Source organism: Phlebotomus papatasi, chromosome 2, assembly GCF_024763615.1.
Source record: "Phlebotomus papatasi isolate M1 chromosome 2, Ppap_2.1, whole genome shotgun sequence".
Taxonomy (NCBI): domain Eukaryota; kingdom Metazoa; phylum Arthropoda; class Insecta; order Diptera; family Psychodidae; genus Phlebotomus; species Phlebotomus papatasi.
Genome location: NC_077223.1, coordinates 7,923,372 through 7,936,981, shown reverse-complemented (window position 1 = coordinate 7,936,981; position 13,610 = coordinate 7,923,372). Strand labels below are relative to the sequence as shown.

General features: G+C 34.7%; 1 protein-coding gene across 2 annotated transcripts in view; it reads right to left on the bottom strand.

Annotated features, from left to right (window-relative positions):
* The window catches only part of LOC129803618 (uncharacterized), a 477,859-nt gene that overhangs the window by 145,789 nt on the left and 318,460 nt on the right, over window positions 1-13,610 (bottom strand). The window contains exon 1 of one of the 2 annotated variants that reach the window (XM_055850320.1): window positions 3,067-3,785. The exons of the other annotated variant lie outside the window; for it this stretch is intronic. Coding sequence (XP_055706295.1) covers window positions 3,067-3,123 — 57 coding nt within the window. The 5' untranslated portion in view covers window positions 3,124-3,785. Of the gene's footprint in view, window positions 1-3,066; window positions 3,786-13,610 lie in introns of those variants that run through there. 2 annotated transcript variants of the gene reach the window in all.

The window sequence follows — 13,610 nt, the reverse complement described above, 5'->3', positions numbered from 1 at the left end:
CGTTTTTAATAGTTTTTCGGTCAAATGACAAACCGCGGTAGGGTAGTATACTCAACAAATTTGTCTCGGAAAAGAGCAAAAAATTAAAATCTAAACACTGAAAAATATATTACATGCATATTTTATTAAATTAATAAAGTTTGATAGTGACATTGTACCGTTTAAATATGTGGTAATTTTAAGCCGGTCAAATTGACCGGGCTTTGGTAGGTTTAGTGTTAATATCAGATGATTCAGAAGATAATTGGTACTAGTTTCTCCCCCTTTTGTAATATTCTAAGTTGCATTTATGAATTCAAAATTTTGTTCAGCAGACTCTCGATAATTCGGTTCTTTTAAGACCGGACTACTTTTAATTCGGGCGACAGTTAAATTTGAAAGAAGTTTGTTGCCATTTTTCAAGTGTCTTTAAGATTATTAAATATTTAATATGAGTAAACACAGCTCTTCGATATTTTGGTGACAACTGTCAAACAGAAGAGTAAATAAAAAAATTCCCGTTCTCGCATGGGTTTTTATTTGTCATTTTTGGTCCTAAACAGTCGAATATCGAAGAGGTTAGTGTACAGTAGACTCTCGCTCAATCGGTTCTTTTTCAATCGGGCGACAAATTTTGTTGACAATTTTCACGTTTAATTATGAAGCTAATTTGCTCAAATTCGCTGTAGTTGTTCCTATTTTATCGTGATTCTTTATAATTGAGCGCTTTTTGTGGAATTTACAAAGGCTTTGACGCCCAAACCTATCAATAAACCGGACGACATTTCGCCCAAAATTCCCATTTGCGAGAGAGTCTTCTGTATGTAAATGAACATAAAATCACTGGGTTTTAAGCTTCTTTATGACAGAATGTCATTGTAATTCGATGATATTTTTTTTTAATTTATCTACAAATTAAAGCTTAGGGTTTTTTTTTAATTCAAGTGACATTTCAGTCGTAAGTGTCCGAATTTGAGAGAACCTACTGTGCACTGTACACGGGTCTGTCTCTTTTTGATCCTAATATTAAAGTGTGTAAAATTGAGTACGGTTATCTTATTGAATAATGAATAGTATGCAAGCTAAATGGGATGGACTAAACCACCGGTGAGCAAAACCGTTTGAAACCGAAAAATCGTCAAAATAAGGTTGTCCAGGCAGAGGCAGCGTTTTGACCATTGATGTACAATTGCCTATTAGATATTAGACTTCAGAGGACGATAAGCCCCTGTTCGTTAACTTTTCCGATACGATCTACCATGTCTGATCGAAAATTAATAGAGAAATAAAGAATAGGGGAGACTGGGGCAAAAAGTCACAAAATGGATATTTTATTTTTTACAAGCTATTCGAGCGCTTCAAAAATTTCTAATTAGCGCAGTTTTATGGAAAATTTTTCACTCTACAACTTTGTGAAAGTAATATTTCTCTATTTTGTAAGGAAATACGTTTATCGAGCTGATTTCTAAAAGGTAATTTTGTGACCATTCTCAAAAATTCTGGGGCAAATAGTACCAGACATTGGGTATTATCATATTTTGATTCGCTTCATTACAGGCTTCCGTAAATTTGAAAAAAATACCGAGAGGACATATTTTCATAAAAAATTTATTTATCTACACCTTTGTAAAACACAGTTTTCTCTGCGAGAAAAGTGAGAAAACGAGAAAAGCGCTTTTCAACCTATTTAAAAAAAAACACATAAAAGACTGCAAATCGTTTGACCAATGCAAAAAACAAGCGGCGAGACATGGTAATGACGTTTCTTTTCGCCGTGAGACATCAGAAATTGCTTCGCTTTTTGTTACTTTTTGCTCTATACCTTTTGTTACTTTTTACCCCAAGTGGCCATTTTTAATAAAAGGATTTCTGGAGAAAAGAACTTTTGTGAAATTCTAAAATAGATAGCGGATTCGTATTCAAAAAATCCAAATTATTTTAAAAATATTCACCAGTGTATCAATTTTGGAAAATAAATAGGTAATAATTGTTATCTTTTGCAAGGAAAATATTTCAAAAATAGGCTTAAAAATTTCGATATTTTTTTATTTTCTAAATACCTTGTTCGAATTCTAAGAAACTTGCGACATTGAGGAAGGTCTATGGAGGCTATCTATAGAAAAAAGTTGAGCCGCTATCTTTTTTACCTTGAAAGATATTGAATTTTGATTTTTTCGATTTGTGACATTTTGCCTTAGTCTCCCCTAGAAAAATAAAGAAACGCTTACGTACAGGGGGATGTCAAACTCACCAGTAAAGTGCCAATATTTAAAGAAGCAGACTTTAGTGACTTTATAGACTTTATTAACAACTTCTTATGGTGATGATCAGTGTCTAACAGGCACTTCCTCTTTTATTCGTGACTTATATACAAAATATTACGGAAGTACTAGCATGTTGTCTCTCTCTCTTATCTGTCACATTTTGGATCTGTACTAAATACACTACAACCCGTAGGGGACAAAGTCACCCGTACTTACGGTACAACAGGGATACTTAATAAAATGAAAACAAAAACAGTGTTTGGTGCTACCCCATGTTCAGCAGTGCCCCAATTCCCTCTAAACCTTTAAGATTCCATTGGATTAATCCTGAATATAAATCAGCTTTAAGAAACTAAGTTTGTACAAACATTTTAAAGTTACCCATTCAGGATTAAAGATCATGGAAGAGAGGGCTAGGACGACGTCTATTGAATATCAATATTTCTTATTATCTTCCATCCTCCATTCTCTCCTTCTTTGTCTCATTTGTGTGCCGAAATGTCCGAAATGGGGAATCATTTGGATGTTTAGGGGGTCCTGACAGTCACAAGGGAGTGATATGGAGTGTTTTTGGGGGGATGTAGTCAACACCCAACATAACCGTATACAAATCAATATTGACAGACAGACTTTTGGCCAGCTGAATTTTGGGGGGACACTACCAGAGGATAATCTCAATGACTGATGTTTGACGTCGAGACTCATTGAGGTGTTGGAGATCCTTTCGGATAGAAAATTTATGTAAAGACGAAAAAGTGAAGCAATCAATTGCACACTCATCAATCACATACTCTCAGGGATTCTTCTTAGAACTTTGACCTACCTTCTTGCCATCACGGAATTTCACCGTTCCCTCGATAATCGAACTGATATCCACCATTTTTCCACCTTAATTAATTTATGCGTCTTGGCAGACCTCTTAAATCCCCAAAGACTGGAGGGGATCGGATGCTGCTCTTTGGTGAGCTCCACACAGAAGCTCAGAGGAAAAATGCACTTAAGGCAGTGCAATTGCAGACATTTTAAGCGCCAATTTATTCACTTTTCCACCACATTTCATCACACCTGAAAATTCTTCACATTTTCACCACCATAAAATCCCGTAAAATTTTCAATTTTCTCCCCCACATAGACACACTTTAATCCAGTTGCACGGGATTTCAGACAATATTGCACACAATCGCGCTTTCAGGTTTTGCAATTTTCAATTAATTACACACAATGCAATCAATGAGGGATTAATTATTTCAAACACATGCTATACAAATTTCAAATACATAAACATTAATCACAGTTTAACAACGTACATCCCAAAAGTTTCTCTTCGGGAAAATCCAGAGTTTTCTGTTTTAATTATTTGACACAGATTATACTCTTTTTGTGCTATTAAACATGGAGGTATTTTGGCAAATCACTTTGGCAAAATGGGTTTTGTGGAAGATTCTTTTTTTGTGCAGATACGTAGTTTTTTTGACAACAAGATACTACATAGAAATTTCTTATGAACACCTCAATGCTCACGAGGACGGCCGGCAAGAGACTGATTTAGCGCCACGCTCGCAACATTGAACTTCCCTCCAAGTGCACATGCTCTCACTTTCTCTCATTCTCTTATTCTCTCACTAAAATATGCGCCATCTATAGTGCTCTAGGAATAACACCAATGGGTTACCGAAAAGATTCGTGCGGTATTTCTATTAGGAACTTTTTAAGTTCAATTTTGTTCTTTTGTACACACGATAAAAAAACAATTTTTCATAATTTTCAATCTTAATAATTAAAAAAATAAATAAACAAAATACGACATTTGGTTATGAAGACGTCGGTCATTTGAATGTTTTAATCCTACGTCAGCAGAATGAATGACATATTCTTAGTTTGACAGCGATCAACATGGGATTAAGTGAGAAGTGCCTACGTCACGGTAAGTCTTATCATGTTATAGGGGAAAGTTCCCATGCTTGATACCATTTGGAAGCTTCGTAATGACTAAATTTTTCCTACGTTTCTCAATAAACGTGACTCCGCAATATATTTTAAAAATTGGCCACTTTCCCATAGTTTTTAAAATATGGTTGCGATGAGTCACATATATATTGTGAAACACAGAAAATTTAGTCATTAGTAAGCTTGCAACGGTATCAAGCATGGGCACCTTCCCCTACTTTACGATCATTACATTAAAAGATTAAAAATGTACTCATAGGGGGAAGTACGGCACTTTTGAATTGAGGCAGTCTTAAAATTGGGATTTTTCTCCTATTTTTAAATAGAATTGAGCCTTACCATGAAGTCATTTGGCTTCGCAATTGGTTTGTTATGCTAAATTATATCATGATATCATCTAGTTTAACTTACAAATAGGAGAAAACCCCAATTTCAAAGCTGTCCCAATTCAAGGGTGCCTCACTTCCCCTTAGAATATTGTGATGCTAGTATACATAAAAACGAGGAAAGTTTTTTTTTGCCAAAAACAGCTTTTGAAAAATAACTTAAAAAGCACATTTCTCACTTGAATAATAAAAAATTGTATGCGTAAAGTTATAAAGGAATAAACTTCGTACTTAAATTTCAATTGAATATTTATTTATACACTAGAGCTCGGAACAAAGTGACAGACAATAACAAAAAAAAATGCCCCATGTCTGACAAAATATGCCCAGGCAGTTTTGAGAATTTCCACAAAATCATCTTTTGGAAAATGGCTCGAAAAGCGCAATTCCTTTTGAGATAGAGAAAGGTGAACTTTTGCAAACGGTAGAGCGGTCAATTTCCTATAAGAATATGCTCAATGGAAATCATTAAGATTCTATAAGAGTTGATAAGAAAAATGAAATATCCATTTTGACAAATTGCCCCAGTCTCCCCTATATTATTTAGTTTGTATATTATTTAGTTTGTTATGTAGTTTTCTCGGAATTATTTGAAAAAAAAAACAAGAAATTTAATGTCTTGAAATCTCGAAATATTGGTTTCAAAATTGCAAATCATGATATCCACAATGTTTTGTAACTTGAATTTCAATATTTTAAGACATTCGACAGATTTGACATATTGTTCTAGATTTTTTGATTTAAGAATATGAAAATTTTGAAAATTTCTTGATCTGGATCTTGATCTTGGTCTCAGAGTTGAGGCTAATGTTTATGAAGAAGTTCATACTTTTACGAACTTTTTACTGTACTATATAGCTTACGAGCATTTCGCATGACCGCAGTAGAAATTCTCAAAGCAAAAAAAAAATGAAACAAAAAGAATAACATCAAAATTATATAGGGGAAGGTTTTCAGGCTTCGCACACACTGTCAAGAATATCATATTTTTGTCATATTTCTTTTATTAATCTGATCTAATTTTTCAGGAAAAGTGTGACTTAAGACTAGCTGTTGAAAAAGGAGTAAAGTAAAAAAAAAATTAAGTGTACGAAGATAAAGTGTGTACGGCGACTGTAAGCCTTCCTCTAGTAATCAAAATGATAAAAAATACGTTCTGTAGACGTAAGTGTGACTTGAAAAAAGTCAGAAGTATAAGAAGTCACATCTATAACGTGATAGTTACTTTTTCTTAACCTTTACAAAATTTTCTAAGAAATTCTGTGAAATTGACTATGAAACGTTAAAAAAATTAGCTAAATAATACACCGGCGAAGTTGAGGAACCGGACGACTTAAGCACACTATACGTAATGGTACGGCGGTTCTGTAACTTAATCAAGAAAAATGTCTTGAACGTAGTTTTCTGGATGCATAATGTCATTTCGCGGTTTTTTGACAGGTCCCGAAAATTTGCATACACAGTACAGGGATAATATAAGGGAAAGTACTTTCCCTTCAAACGTTCATGCCTTCGAATAATGTGAATTTTTTTTTATATCTCTTAAGAGACTTAAACATTTCTATTAAATATTAGTTAGCTAATAATTATGTGTAACTCTCTTAGAGAAGATAAAATAAATTCACATTATTCGAAGGCATGAACGTTCGAAGGTAGAGTACTGTCCCCTATGCAGCTAAATTGTTTTCATTGAAGTAAAATAAATCGGTTAACCGATTAATCGGTGCATTTTTTTTCTTAAAAGCTTCTTAACTTCAGCATAGAAAACCTTGTGGTCCCATATAGTTATTGAGACACCTTAAATCTTTGCTTAATATAAAGGTGCCAAGGGTGCCATGTAATAAATTAGTCATTATAAGCGCTTCATGATTGGCACGTCCCTTTACCATGTACATGTACTAGGAGCAAGCTATGTATAGCCTTACGATATAATTTAATACTTTACGATATAATTTTATTTATTTTTTTAATTTTTAATTTTTCATCACAATTAAAAGTCTTTAAACGAAGGGGTTCTAATTAAATTTAAACGGTCGTGCTTTTTCTTGTAATGCATAGTGTGAAAAACCACTTGAAAAACACTTCAAAAGCTTCTGCAAAATGGATTCTAAAAATGAATCAATGAATAAAAAAAATCTTGTTCATTTTAGCGACAGGATAAAAAAGGTTAAAGAGGAGTAACGCAAGTGATAAAAGACAAACACATTTGGAACTTTTGTGAGTGTTGTGTGTCAATGGGAAAATAAATGGGAAACCCTCATAATTTGTTGGAACATGGGGCTGGAAAAAAGAGACGGGTTAGGGTTAATGAGTACCATTGCATGGGGGTCAAAGGGAAAACACAACGAGTGCGTCAATTCAACCGTATTTGAAAGGTGAATTCCATTTAATTGTATTAATTTACACACATTTTCCCATTGTTCTGGTGCTAGGAGATGGAAAATCATATAGCCCCCATACCCCACCATTCAGCTGGATTCCACTGGGACTGAAAAATGGCTTAATGGATAGTCCATGAGTCACTCTAATTGATAATCACGGGGTGTATAAATTCAACTTAATCACCATTGTTGCAGAAATGACTCTCTCGGGGGATAAAGCCTCAGGATATCTTTTCTGAAATGCCTTTAAGGGGAATTTTTCACGAGTCTCTCATACCCCTTAAACTATATACGGAGAGAGCTCTTTATGCTCTATTTATGGCAATTTGTATGGAAATCCAGGGGAGTTGAGGGCGATTAGATAGGCAGGTTAATTTTCTTTCAAAATTCATGCATCGATTAGCCACGATGGTGATTAAAACACGTGTCCAATTGTTCAACCCCCATTCGGTTTATCTACTGTGCAGCGAAATGCAGAGAATTCTCTAACAAGAGGATAATCACTGATAGTTTCTCAAACGTATTTGCTTTTTCGACTGTTGGTACTTTTGGTTTTGTTTCGCCGTCTTTTTATTAAGACGGCGATGGCCGCAAAGTAAACTCCGAAATAGAAGATTTGTACAGAAATATTCGAAAAAATCAGTCCTAAACATTTCATTCCTTTTCTTTCCTTTAGTTTTGTATTTCTGACATTTTTCTTGACTTATACTAAAAACACAGATTTAGTACTGTACTAAAAATGCATTATAAAAAATTTTATTTAGGTCCACATGATAAATTTTACTGATTTTGTAGTAAAAAAAAATAATTGACCGACGTTTTTAGTAATTTGACAGTGTAAAGTCAAATTAAGTACTTTTAGTACTCGCCGTAGTAATGCATAAATGGAAGGGGTATTTCAATGTGAGAAAAATTAGTACTTATATAATTCCTCTGCCTTCAGAAAATTACTTAATAGTTTCCTATAATTCTTTTCTTCATTTATTAAGTATTTTTTTCTTTTTATTTTAATAATTTTGTATAGGACTGAAAATTTTAATAGATTTAACTTAGTATTGTGCTAAAAATGTTTACTGGTAATTTAATATATTTGTCAATATTATTTATAGAATTCTTGGAAAGTCGTGGATAATAAGTGACAGAGGCTTTTATTACTGAACAGTAACACCCATGATCTAACAGTTCGTATCACACTGACTGAATATCAGATAGCAGTGCGCCTATCCAGCGAGCACAGTTAATTGGAAACCACGTTACTATGCTCGCCATGCTAACTAAGCACTTTTTGTTAGAGAACTGCTGACCGGTCAGCATATTTTTCCTAATCGATCAGTAAAAAAATACTGAAAACGCTGACAGCTAACTGTGCTCACTAACTTCGTAAATGTGCTCGCTGTTCTATCCAAGCGCTTTTTGTTATAGAACTACTGGCCAGTCAGCGTATTTTTTTCTGATCGATCTGCAAAAAAATACTGAAAACGCTGACTTTTTCGGCTAACTGTGCTCACTAACTTCGCTACTGTGCTCGCTGTTCTAACCAAGCGCTTTTTGTCACAGAACTACTGACCGATCAGCGTATTTTTTGCTGATAGACTCAGAAAAATATGCTAAAAACGCTGACTTTTTCAGCTAACTGTACTGTGCTCGCTGTTCTAACCGAGCGCATTTTGTTACAGAATTGCTGACCGATCAGCGTATCTTTTTTTGCTGATCGACTCAGCCAAAATATGTTAAAAACGCTGACTTTTTCAGCTAACTGTGCTCACTAACTTAGCTACTGTGCTCGCTGTTCTAACCAAGCGCTTTTTGTCACACTACTGACCGGTCATCGTACTGATCTATCTGCAAAAAAATACACGCTGACTTTCAGCTAACGGTATTCACTAACTTCGCCATTGTGCTCACTCTGCTAACCAAGCGCTTTTTGTCACAGAACTGCTGACCGGTCAGCATATTTTTCCTAATCGATCAGCCAAAATATGAAAACGCTGACTTTTTCAGCTAATTGTGCTCGCCGTGCTAACTAAGCGCTTTTTGTTACAGAATTACTACCGGTCATCGTATTTTTTGCTGATCGACTCAGCTGTGTTCACTAATTTCGCTACTGTTCTGTTCTAACCAAGCGTTTTTTGTTACAAAATTACTGACCGGTCAGCGTATCTTTTTTTGCTGATCGACTCAGCAAAAATATGCTACGCTGACTTTTTCAGCTAACTGTACTCACTAACTTCGCAACTGTGCTTGCTTGCTGTTCTAACCAAGCGCTTTTTGTTACAGAACTACTGATTAGACTACTGACCAGTCAGCGTTTTTTTTTGCTGATCGACTCAGTAAAAATATACTGAAAACGCTGACTTTTTCAGCTAACTGTTTTCGCTGGGTATTCACTATCCAGCGAGCACACATTTTGCTGATCGTTTGGGAAAAATATGCTGACTGGTCAGCAGTTCTCAAATGAAAAGTGCTTAGTTAGCATGGCGAGCACAGTAACGAGGTTAGTGATCACAGTTAGCTAAAAAAAAGTCAGCGTTTTTAGCATATTTTTGCTGTTTGTACTTTTATCACTAACATTGTTCGTAACATGATCCCTTGACGAACGATTTTTCGAACTTTTACAAACCTTTGTTCGTACATTTTTGTTTATGGAAATATTTTCGAAGAAATGACAAACATTATTGGTAGGCTTACGAACATTTTCAAAAACAAAAAAATGTTGGTCAGAAGATTATGTTATGAACAATGTTTGTCAAAAAAAAAATACAAACTTTTATTTTCTTTTTGGTACGTTATACGATTTACGGACAAGTCGTCAGGAGGAATTCACAAACATTTACGAACTTTTTAGTAAGTGAGGTAAAGTGGTACAAGTTGGACAGTGGTACAAGTTGGACAATGGTATAATTTGAACAGGGCTTTTTGTCTTGATAAATTTACAACTTCATTTTTATTTGTATATTTTTAATGCTTTAGTTTTATAATTTGGTTCCTTGTGCTTAAAAACAAATTCCAAATTATATCACTTTACCCTATTACGATTTACAAACATTTTGTAAGTCCCCCCGTAGGAATTCACAAACATTTACGAACAATTTTACGAAATATTTGTTTTCTGTGTAGTATTGACCAGCGCACAATAATGACCAACGCACAATAACTTTTGTTTGTAAACATGTTTTCAAAATTTCTCATGAGAATAAGCGAGGTGACTATATCTAGATCTCACTCACTCTCATTGAAATGTTAAAAACATGTTTACTAAACAAAATTTATTGTGCGTTGGGCATAACTTTTGTTTGTAAACATGTTTTCAAAATTTCTATGAGAGTGAGCGAGATGACTAGATCTCGATCTCAGTCACTCTCATTGAAATGTCAAAAACATATTTACAAAAGAAAAGTTATTGTGCGTTGGGCATAAAATGTTAAGTCGTATTATTGAGACTAAATACAGTTTAATAAAAATCAGTGAATTATTAACCCCTGGATCTTTGTTCTTGCAGCTTCCAACAAAATTCTGATAAATAGATAGAGTCCCAGTTAAGTCCTTTCATAGTGATTAACCCTCAGATTTATTTACAAACTCCATCTCCGGGTTATTTGTGGACTAATTTAAATATTTTCTCTGGGCACATATATCGCTTTGATCGTCCCTGTTGACTCATCAGATAATTCAATTTTGCTGCTAGGGCGTTTCATCAAATAATTCTTTATTGCATCTCTTTTGGCATTTAGTACAAATAGAAATCACCCCAGGCTTTCAAATGGCACGTGACGTAGTGCAATTCTTTAGTTCTTTCTTGTTTTTTTTTTACGATTCCTAATGAGCTCGTTGTTCTGTCAAAGTCATTGACTTGGAGTTGTGTCTTGCAATTTGGGAGCAAAAGTCATCTCACGTAATTGACATGGAGCTCAATTGCATTTCGATTCGTCTGAGGTGTCTGGGGAGCTTTGGGGTGAAAAAAGCACAGGAATCAGCACAAATGGGCAGGAGTGTGAAAAATAAATCCCTTGCCAAAACGAATCACTTAATCCTTGAGAGATTTTTCTTTGACTTTAAAGCTTTTTTTATTCTTGAAATATAATTGGAGTTGATTTGGCAATCTTTCTGCTGGAAATTCCACAAGGGGCGAGCTTTTTTTGCAAAAGGATTTGTTAGGAAATTTTTGATCTTGCCTTTTTCTTTCGATGAAATGGGTATTTGGTTGTAGGGAAGGTGATTTTCTGCCATGTGTGCAATGTAAATCGACTTTGATGGAATTATTCCTGTGGTCAGCACAATTTCACCTCTGTATATAGGAAGTCTTTTGGGGGGGAATGGAGAAATTGTGGACAATTGGAGATGTTTTGTGCTCCGCCTTTGGCATCAAAGGCATTTCTTGGTTATACCCAGAGTGAGGGAATGCTGGTCAAATTGAGTTGAACGACAACAAGCAGAAGCATCGTTATTGCCATAGGGGAAGAGAGTTGAGGAGGGTATAAACACGATTTTATTATTCGTATGAGTGCATAAAACTGATCTGAGGGAAATCTTCATGTCGGGTGGAAAATGATGCTGTGCCATCAAATACACTTCCTTGAATTGATGGGGAACTATAGGATGCAAAGGACAACCCCGATGCATAGCATAAAAGTGTCTCCAACCAAGAAATATTTGATGGATGATAGTGTGAGTAAAATGTCCAATGTTCAATTTTCTCATCTCAATTTTCCATTTTTTACGCACAAATGAATTTTGCGGATGCAGCAGTAGTGAAAATTTCCATGGGAATTCAGTGATAGACTATCGTTATTCTGATTTTTAATTTATCCATCTAGTGCTACTATTTTTACCGCTTAAAGTGACTTCTACAGGGGATTCTCCAGTGATAGCCAGTGAATTTTAAATTACCTTAAGAAAAAAACACTTTTTCGATCTTGCCCAGAGCTTTCGGTCGTGGATGTGGACTTTCTTTGTGCATATCCAGAACTGAAATCTCTAGGGAAGATTGGAAAAATATTTTCTTATTGAGGTGACACAGAATCCAATGCATATCACCGGAAAGTCCTCTATTTATCACAACAATCCTTTATCCAAAATATAAGATATGATTTGAAATGTTGTACAAATCGCTAACTTATAATTATTTAATAAAAGAGATCTTTAATTAACTAGACAGAAAATTCACCAAAATCCTTTAACATTTTTCTATTAAAATATCTCGTTTGAGGGTTTTCCAATGGAGTGGTAATAACTAAAACAGCGATGAACACAGCGATGCATTTACACAACAAATTGTTACACAGAAAAGAATATTTAGTAAAAATGTTCGTAAATGTTTGTGAATTCCTATGGGGGAGTTACAAAATGCTCGTGAATCGTATAACCCACAAACAAGTTCGTGAAAGTTTGTACTTTTTTCATATAGGGGAAAGTCGTCTGCCTTCAAACGAAAAATGGAGTTCCAAATTTAAGATTTTTTTCTGAAGAATCCACAAAATGGATTTTATTTTCTACTACACCAAAAAATTCTCTTGTTCATTCGGCGTATATGATTACCTCATTTAGCACTCGCAAGTCCTCAGTTTTTCCTTCTGAGGAAATTAAAAAAGTGATGTCGATTTGTGTGAAGGCAGCTGGCATAGTCTGCCTTCAAACGCGATGCAGCTGCCATTAAATGTTTTTTTTTCACTGAGAATATTGAATCAATAAAACTAAATGGGCTATAAATGATTAGATTGAAGCCTAACGCACTCACTAAAATCATCACTGCAGTCAAAAGACATTAAACAATAACTTTTCTTCACATTTTTCTGAAGAACTGTTTTGCACTTGAAAATTTGGAAGAAAAAGCCATTGAAGTTGACAATTGTCAACTTGAAACATCCCGGCCGGAGCAAGATAGCAGGTTATAAGTATTTGTATGACGTTCGTCAGAGAAAAGTAGGAGTTCGATTTCACATGTTTTGATGTATGGAAAGATAGGATTTAAAGGCACACGACATTAGCATTTAAAGGCTGCTGCAGGGTGATATTTTCAAATTTTTGCCACCCACAAAAATTGTGTCAGCTGAACCAAAATGTATTAACAGAAATATTAAGCCTGATTAACCTTCTATGTGTCACAATGGAAGATTTATTTGTAAAATGATTTTTACTATGAAAAGTCGCATGATTTGTGGAACATCAAAATTACAGTTTAGAGCTCATTTTCATTTTTTTGATCTAGCATCTAGGAAATAGGAGCTAGGCTCTCCATTTTTTGATGGTTTGTGAGGATGATGGATATCTACCTAATAGTTAATAGAATATAATTTATGCTTTTGAGAACAACGAAAAAATCGCAACATTTGAAGGCTGCTGCATTTAAAGGCAGACGACTTTCCCCTACATTGTACGTAACATGATCATTTGACGAACATTTTTTGTACTTTTGCAAACATTTGTTCGTAAATGTTCGTGAAATGTTCGACAGGAAAACAAGCATTTACGAACAAATGACAAAAATTTACGAACATTTTTTGTGTGTTTACGAACATTTACGAACAATATTTGTAAAAGAACAAAAAATACTCGTCAAGTGATCATGTTATGAGCAATTAACGAGGTGGGGGTTCCGGAAATCGTCGGGATAAATACTTCACTCAGGGAAAACTCATCAACTTATCGCAGAGCTT